Source organism: Pipistrellus hanaki (assembly GCF_964339955.1).
Source record: "Pipistrellus hanaki genome assembly, chromosome: 16".
Taxonomy (NCBI): Eukaryota; Metazoa; Chordata; class Mammalia; order Chiroptera; family Vespertilionidae; genus Pipistrellus; species Pipistrellus hanaki.
The window spans coordinates 42,644,556-42,653,137 of record NC_140518.1 but is presented as its reverse complement, the minus strand read 5'-3'; the positions used below and the strand labels follow the sequence as shown (position 1 = coordinate 42,653,137).

At 60.0% G+C, this 8,582-nt stretch overlaps 1 protein-coding gene across 4 annotated transcripts in view; it reads right to left on the bottom strand.

Moving 5' to 3' along the window:
* Positions 1-333: 333 nt before the first annotated feature.
* The window catches only part of ARHGAP44 (Rho GTPase activating protein 44), a 163,491-nt gene continuing 155,242 nt past the window's right edge, over positions 334-8,582 (bottom strand). For 2 of the 4 annotated variants that reach the window (XM_084863920.1, XM_084863921.1), the window contains 3 exons: positions 7,341-7,486; positions 6,404-6,781; positions 334-1,708 (listed from right to left, as the gene is read on the bottom strand). In XM_084863920.1, the coding sequence (XP_084720046.1) occupies positions 1,569-1,708; positions 6,404-6,781; positions 7,341-7,486 (664 nt within the window). In that variant the 3' untranslated portion in view covers positions 334-1,568. Of the gene's footprint in view, positions 1,709-4,388; positions 4,439-6,403; positions 6,782-7,340; positions 7,487-8,582 lie in introns of all 4 variants that reach the window. The other 2 variants (XM_084863923.1, XM_084863922.1) reach the window with 2 other exon arrangements.

The following is an 8,582-nucleotide window of genomic DNA, read 5'->3' as shown; positions in this document are numbered from 1 at the left end:
AGCAGCCAGTCGCAGCTGGTTCTCCTTGGCGCAGTGAGAACAGAACCCCTCGTTGCCCTTCAGAGTATTAAGCAGCAGCACGTCGGGCTGGTTCCCCTGCCCCCTTGCGAGGTTGAACAACACTGAGGTTAGTGCTTAAAGGCTGAGAGACTTAAAGCCGTGTCTAGTATTTTATATTCCCCTACCGAGGAGATACAGAAATGCTTTAAAAATTCCTGTGATGATAGGGAGGCAGACGGAGGCCCTGGCCTGGTCTAACCATGACCTCCCCCAGCAGCACCTGTCACTAAGTTCCGTGTCCCCACACACTTCATAAACAACGAAAGGCCGTGCTCAGGGATAATAAATCTATTTTAATAAGTTTACTTTTGACAACTATTTGTACATGTATTTAAAGGTGCTTTCAGCCCCCCGGGCTCCATTGCAAATTGGGTACCGAACCGCCCTCGCCAGGAAGTGAGCAAAGCTGGTAGCATCCCAAGTCTGCCAACCCCACGGCCAGAGGAGGGCTATTTTACACTGTGCTGGGAAAACTAGACGCACTTAAACTCCGCATCGTACACCTGTACACTGGCTTAGATTGAATGGCTCAAATTAAACAAATATAGAGAAATTTCATATATACAAATATATCATGTATAGGTATGTCATATCTGCCTTAAAAGGGTAAAATTGTAAAGTGTGGCTGTGCATGCAGGACCCAGATGTCTCAGTCCCAGAGCGTGGGCTCCCAGTGCTCCCGCGTGTCCCCGAGAGGGAGTGGGGTCTTGTGAGAAGGGGAGAGAGCCTGAGGCTGGGGCCGGTCTCACTCTCTGCTCCATGCTCTGAGTAACAGTTATTGCTATTCACAAGTGCCCTCCGGAGAGGCTCCTGTGAGCCGGTGCCCCTGAGAGCTGGAGGTGTAGACTTACTGTCAGACCACTTGATGTTTGGGGGGGACGTGGGGAGATGTCTCTAGGCCCTCGAGACATCCTCAAGGTCATTTTTTAAATTTGGAAGTATGAAGTGGTAAGGTGGAAACAGGAGCTTCCGGTAACACGGTGTGGAAAATAAAACTTGGGAAGTAAAACAAATGTGTTCAGCGTTTACTTAGAACCAACCCACAGAATAGGGCAGCCTCCCTGTGCAGCGCAAGTCAGCGCCCAGGACTCCTCCCTGTACGTAAAAGACTTGCTCTTTGTCCCCTTCTGTGGCCGTCCAGCTGACAACTGGGGGCCTCGATGTCGCTGTCAGTACAGGGCAGCCCAGGTCTCACCCAGCACCTGGCCCTCCCCACCCCCCTGCAGAGGACCTACAGGAGCCCTTGGTGGAGAGGGCTGCTGCTTGGCATGGAGGCTGAAAGTAGGTCAAATAGGCACAAAGTCAAAGGCAAAGGTCAAACAAAAGGCCCACGTCACCACCCGAGGGGAACGAACAAAACCTGCACCACCGACGTTTGCCACTTGAGGCCGGGAGCGACCGCTCTGCAGGACTCCGGCCGTGCGCGGCAGTGACAGCCAGAGCCACGGAGAACTTGGGCCCAGGGCGCCTGGCCATGTGCTGGTCTGGGCCCACGATGTACACGCGTGTCAAAGGGCGGTGCTCTCTGAGTCCTCCTCCGAGTCCCTCTTCTCAGCCACCGGGGGCCGCAGCTTGTGCTCCAGGGGGCTCAGGCGGAGCGCCGGCCCGAGCTCCACGTGGATGGAGGGGACTTCGAAGTGAGCGAGATCTGGAAGTGGGCAGAGAGAGGTGAGTGGGGAGGGGCTGCAGCTAAGGAGACCCGGCACCAAGAGCAGGCAGCTAGTCAGCGTTAGGAAGCGAGCGTGGGCCACTGAGGGCTGGCCGGTAGGGGCCAGCGTCGCATTAGGGTTGGGCAGCTTCCCTTCTACCAAGCAAGCCTGTGGGCCAGCGCAGACCTGCCAGGGAGCGGGGTGGGGGAGGGGGGCCCTCAGCACTGCTAGCACACTCCCGCACACTCACTGCCTTTGGGCCTGTCCCCCCTGGCAGCTCATGGAATTTGGGATTGCATTGAGTTCCCTAAAGCCTGCAGGGACAGGGTGTGAGGTAGAGGGAAAAAAACACCATTTTCCCAGCAAGGGGGCATCCTGAGACTGTGTAATCCTAAGGCTGTGAACGGTAAGTATACCTTGATGTCTGAAGGACCTGGCAGAAGAACCCGAGGAGCTGGGTGGAAGTTACAGCAAACTGTCTGCTCCCCATCTCTCAGCTCTTGGAGCCGCTCACCTTGCGGCCCTGTCCCCAGGAGAGGATCAGAAAGAGGGTCCTGAGGTGAAGGCTCAGCACCTGTGGGTCTGGGTCCCTGCGAGCTGCAGAGTTGAGAAGGTCCAGCAGCTCTGCACAGGCGGGGCCCCAGGTGGGTCTGGGCTGAGCTGCCCTGGGGACCCCACCTGCCCACCCGGCCTGCAGGGCTCACCGGGGACCCCATCTGCCCACCCGGCCTGCAGGGCTCACTGGGGACCACCCCCCTGCTCACCCGGCCTGCAGGGCTCACTGGGAGCCCGGCCTGCCCACCCGGCCTGCAGGGCTCACCGGGGACCCCTCCTGCCTACCCGGCCTGCAGGACTCAGCCGGCCTGCAGGGCTCACCAGGGACCCCTCCTGCCTACCCGGCCTGCAGGACTCAGCCGGCCTGCAGGGCTCACCGGGGACCCCATCTGCCCACCCGGCCTGCAGGGCTCACTGGGGACCACCCCCCTGCTCACCCGGCCTGCAGGGCTCACTGGGAGCCCGGCCTGCCCACCCGGCCTGCAGGGCTCACTGGGAACCCCATCTGCTCACCTGGCCTGCAGGGCTCACCGGGGACCCCATCTGCTCACCGGGCCTGCAAGGCTCACTGGGGACCAGGCCTGCTTACCCGGCCTGCAGGGCTCACCGGTGACCCCACCTGCCCACCCGGCCTGCAGGGCTCACTGGGGACCCCATCTGCTCACCCGGCCTGCAGGTCTCACTGGGGACCCCTCCTGCTCATCCAGCCTGCAGGGCTCACTGGGGACCCCTCCTGCTCATCCAGCCTGCAGGGCTCACTGGGGACCCCTCCTGCTCATCCAGCCTGCAGGGCTCACTGGGGACCAGGCCTGCTCACCCTCACCCTCAGCCATGCCACCCGCCCACCTGCTCAGCAATCTCACCTCGCCTTCCGCCCGGGCCTGGACAAAGGGAAACAACCTGGGAAGGAGCAGCCTTTGGCCAGGCCTGGGAGGTGGGGTTTTGTTGGTTTCTTATTTTGCTTTTTTTTGGTAAAACAAACATTCAGCCTCAAGAATGTAGACAGACAGACATCTGAACACGGTCCTAAGAGACACTGTACAAACATGGAAGCTCTGGAACCCAGGTCATCTCCCGCCTCCCAAGCTCCTGTCAGGGAGCCACTGCAGCCTGTGCTCGCTGAGCTCAGCCCTGCCTGCCTTCCCTCTGGGCTACCCCTGGGTGCCTCGTGGGAGGCTGCTGCTGGCCTGGGGCCCACTCATCCATACCACCAGGCAGCACGTGGCCCTGCACAGGTTTCTGCTCTCCGCTGTGCCAGGCAGTCAAATGGGAGCAGCCCAGGGTGGTGAGAGTCGCGTGACAGTCCGGACAGCAGGCAAAGAGCACCAGGCTAGGAGACCCAGCTGTTCCCTGGAGACCCTGAGGGGGATCACTGACGGTGCTGGGGGTTGGGGGAGCTGTTTCCTGTTAGGAGGCCTGTGGGCCCTGCTGGCCCTGCTCTTGGCAGCTCTCATGGGACACCCCTGGAGGGCCCTCAGACTGGCTCTGGCCACCCCTCTGACTGAGGCAGAAGCACCTCGTTCCTTCTGGCTTCGTTCATGTCCTTGTCTTGGTTTCACTGTAGAGCGCCTGCTCTTTAGAGGAGGAGGCCAGGCAGAAGCTGGGTGAATGTTCCCCAGTGTTTTACCGAGCTGGGGGGATGGGCTCAGGACGCACTCTAATGCTATGGCTTCTCCAGGATCCGCCAGCCCCAGCCTGGGCCTGGAGGAGGCACGTGGACTTCAGGGCACCCTCCCCGAGACAGGCCCAGGCTGCGGGGGCTTTGCTCATGGCCTGGGCAGCCCTTCGTGGACAGGTCCCCGAACCAAGGCCTGGGACGCTGGGCAGAGAAGTCAGCAGGTTCGTCCTGGGAAGGGCGGCCTGATCCCTGTCAGCTCAGCCTCAGGGAGGGGAGGGGTGCTAGTGACAGAAGGTGAGCAGATGAGCTCGGCCTCTGCCTGGCTTTGTCCCCAGCTCCTGAGGACAGGAAAGAGACCCCGACACGGCCAGGGACCCCGGAAAGCTCCTGCTGCGCTGGGGGAGGCACCGAAGGATCGGCCATGCAGGGGCCCAGCCACATGCAGTGCGGTGCGGAGGGCTGTGGCCGCCGGCTCGGGCAGGGGGCGCGAGGCTGGGGCCGCTTACCCTGAGCTCCCCTCACACGTATCCAACACTGCGGCACTCATGTCACACAGCTGCAAGGACAACGACAGGATCGGAGAGAGGAGTGAACAGGACGGAACAAGAACGCAACACAACACTGCGCCCCGTGTCGGCCAGGTGGCCGCACCCCGTGGTCCAGCTCTTCCCTCGGCCCCGGCCCGTACGGGCGGACAGCACAACGCAGCCGGAGAACATGGAACGGACAGGCACGGGTGGGCCGTCGCTCGGTCTGGAGGCAGCAGCCCTGAAGCTGGTGCCGCAGGAGGGGTCCTCACATGTCCCACGTGGGGACCGCCTGTCCTGTCCCTCAGGGCCTCCTGCGGCCCACTTTCCCCCAGATCTCTCATTCTGTCTCTCAGGAGGTGAGCAGACGAGCTTCCAGCATCACCACTCCCCCGGCCCTTCCTGTTGCGGCCTCGGAAGTTGGCAGGCTGATGTGTTGGGAGCAGGAGCCCCCATGGACAACTCGGGGTGACCGGGAGCTTCAGGGGTGTGTCCCTGAGCCCCCAGGGCAGTGAGCCTGTGCTCCCTCCCATCGGGGCTCACCGAGGACACATCTCGCACCAGGAACCACGGGTGGGGAGCTGTGCTCACTCATCTTTCCAGGAAGAATTTCCTCCGTTTTTTTACAAGCCTCCGGGTAGAGGACAGCAGCTGTCCCGTCAACATCGTTCCTTGCCCAAACGGAGCCAGATCGCCAGACGGCTACTCCCACGACATCTGCATCTCCAGATACCCACCCTGGACTAGACTTCCACCGGCAGCAGGAGAGGAGGCCGAGGCCCACCCGCCACCTAGCCGAGGGAAGGCCCGTCTCTGCGGGAGGCCAGGCCCAGCGCCGTGCTGCTGAGAGCACATGGTGTGTGCGTGCATGTAGTGTGTGCCTGTGTGTGTGCTGTGGGGTCATGATGTGCACTTGTGTAGGGTGTTGAGCTCTGTGTGTGGTGTGAGTGTATGGGGTGGGTGTACCGGAACCACACAGGCAGGTGAACCCGGGCTCTGGGCCTGGGGATGTGGGGGGCTGGCTCTACTCAGCCAGCCACACAAGCATGCCGAGTTCTATCCTCGTGTGCTTGATCCTGAGAGATGTTTCAACATGTCTTCTTCTTCCAGACAACAAGTGGTGTGTGCTGAACATGTGTGCTTATGACTTCATGCCACACGTTTTTCTGGGGGAGGAAATAATTCCATCTCTGATTTTAAATTCAAAGCAAAACTAGCCGAAACTGGTTTGGCTCAGGGATAGAGCATCATCAGCCTGCAGACTGAAAGGTCCTGGGTTCGATTCCAGTCAAGGGCATGTACCTTGGTTGCGGACACATCCCCAGTAGGGGTGTGCAAGAGGCAGCTGATTGGTGATTCTCTCTCATCGATGTTTCTAACTCTCTATCCTTCTCTCTTCCTCTCTGTAAAAAAAAATCAATTAAAAAAAAAAAAAATATATATATATATATATATATATATATATGTACATATATAAAGCAAATCTACATTTAGCCATTGTGGGCTTGTCCAATTAGCTCCTCTGAAGACCAGGGGCCAGCCTGTCGTGAACCCGGCCCCTGTATGAATGTGTGATGCTAGAAAGACATGCTTCTCATTAGGCTTGTTTAATTAATAAAAAGGAAATGTCTTTGGTTCGTAGTGTTTCTGAAGGCTCGGGGAGCGCCTCCTGCACCACTGCGCTCAACTGCCAGTGGGTTTGCCATCTCCCCCCCCACTCCAGCTCTCCCAAGAGCTGGGGTGCTCAGTCCCCCAATTAGGGCAGACCCTGGCCTGGGAGACCCCTCAGACGCCCTCTGCAGGATGGCGGGGTCCCTCCCCAGCTGCTCTCACCGGCTGTGGGGGCATCTCAGGGGATCCCCTGGGGAGCGACGTTGGCACCGGCACAGCTGGCCCCTGGCAGACGGGTTGTTAACGGGCAGTGGCACCAGCAGCCCTCCCTCCGCCCACTGTGCTCAAGTTCATGGGAAACCAAGGAAGCTGGGCGCGGTTACCTGTGGACATGCTCTCCCCGGGGGCCATGCCGTCGAGCACGGGGTGCTCCGTGGACTGCGGGCTGGAGGCGGAGAGGCTGGCGGTGGGCGGCTGCGGGGGCGGCAGCGTGGGTCTCTGCCGGGGCTTCGGGGTGGGCCGCGATTTGGTTAAAGTGCTGGCGAAGCTGGAGGGAGAGGCCAGGGGGGGCACCGCCGCCGGGGAGAGCGGGCCCGAGGCCAGGGGGTACCCTTGCGGGTAACTGAGTCCGTAGGGTGACGGGGTGCTCGGTGGCGTAGGCGACAGGCTAAGCGGGGACGGCTGGCCGGCGGGCAGCTCCGACATGGCGCCTGGCTGGCCAAAGGGGACCTTGGGCGGAATCGGTGCCAGCTTCTTGGACACTGGGAGAGAAAACACAACAGCAACACACAAGGTTGTTCCACGACGTCCGGGGTCCATGCGGCTGTTGGCGCACCCCTCGCCCCCTGCGACCCCCTCGCCACCCCAGACCTTGGCATCCTGAGAGCAGGCAACACAATTTTAAAAAATTCACCTAGACTTGCAAGTTTTCATGTCCTCCCTAATTTCTGTTCACTGATTTCTCCTCTTCTCTGGATTCCTACCATCCATCTCTCTCTCTCTCTCTCTCTCTCTCTCTCTCTCTCTCTCTCTCTCTCTCTCTCACACACACACACACACACACACACACACACAGGCTGCAGATATATTTCTCCTCCACAGGCCGTGGCTGGCTTCCCAGATTCAGTCACCACTAGGGGTGGCAAAGGGGGCAGTGGCCTGAGGAAGAGGGAGCCAGTGACACGGCCACAGACGACAATCAGTTCAGCTTGTGGCCGTGGGCCAGGACGGGCGACTGTCAGCATCGGAAGCGGACTTTTGGCCTTAGTGTCCAAGAGCCTGTAGGTGGGCCACCGGGGCCCAGTGCTCTGCGGGACCTACCTTTCCGGAGGGTGTGGGGGCTCTGGTCGGCCGGCGGCTGGCCGGGGCTGGTGCCTGCTGGCGTCCCGGCACCCGGTGGCCCCTGGCTGGAACCCGGACTTGCCTTCTGCCCAGATCCCGGAGAAAGCTCCTTGCCTCTGGAAGTGCTGAAACACAGGCACACAGGACAAGACCCCTGAGCGGGCGCCTCAGCACCTCACCATGGGTGCAGAGCATGCCTCTCGCCAGTGCGGCCTGCCCAGCTCCGGGCGTCCCAGGCCCTTCCTCAGCTTCCCAGACAACCCCTGGTGCCTGGTCCTTGGTGGGGGGTGGGGGGGAACCTCTGACGGCCGGGCCTACTTTCTCCTCTGCATGGCCCTAATGCCAGCTCCCTTGCCACCAGAGACCAAGAGCGATGGGCAGCAGGCCCCGAGCACCCTCTCTCTGACCTGTGAGCCACACTGGGACTGGACATTTGGGAATGGGGACACTAAAGTGTCCTTGTCCTCTGAATCCACAGCACAGCAGAGCCCGTGTGCCCAGTGAGAGCTGATGGCCACATGGCCATGGCCCCCCACTCTTCAGCTGCTTCCCCTGATCCCCCGTAATGCCCCCATGCAGGGGAGGACTTTGGGGACCCATCCTCAAACTCAGGAGGTCCCAGCAATGGTAGGGCTGGAACAGACCCTGGCTGTGCTCCCGAATGTGGGCAGCTCAGTCCAGTCCCCCAGGCATGGAGGAGATCAGGGCAGATGGCACCGAGGACCTCTGGAGCCCCTTCAATTGATAAAGGGGCACCCTGAGCCACCAGGTCCCCAGGAGGACCCACCCTTCACGGCTGGCTTTTTCCCAGGCTACAGCAGCCACAACCTGAAACCCTCACCTCACTCTTTAAAAAAAAATTTAATGTATTTTGATTTATTTTGGAGAGAAAGGGAGATGGAGAGACAGAACATCAGTGATGAGAGAGAGTCATTGATCAGCTGCCTCCTGCACACCCCACACTGGGGATCGAGCCCCAATCTCGGGCATGTGCCCTGACTGGGAATAGAACTGTGACCTCCTGGTGCATAGGCTGAATCTCAGCCACTGAGCCATGCTGGCCAGGCTCGCCTCTTTCTTTATTCTTCAGGCCTGAGGTGACCAGGCAAAGATCACCTTCATGCCAATGATCTCTCCGCCCCTCCGTCCATCTCTGCCTCCATCAAGAGGAAGGTAAAGTGAAACAATAAACAACAAAAGAACACACACAACAAGCAAACA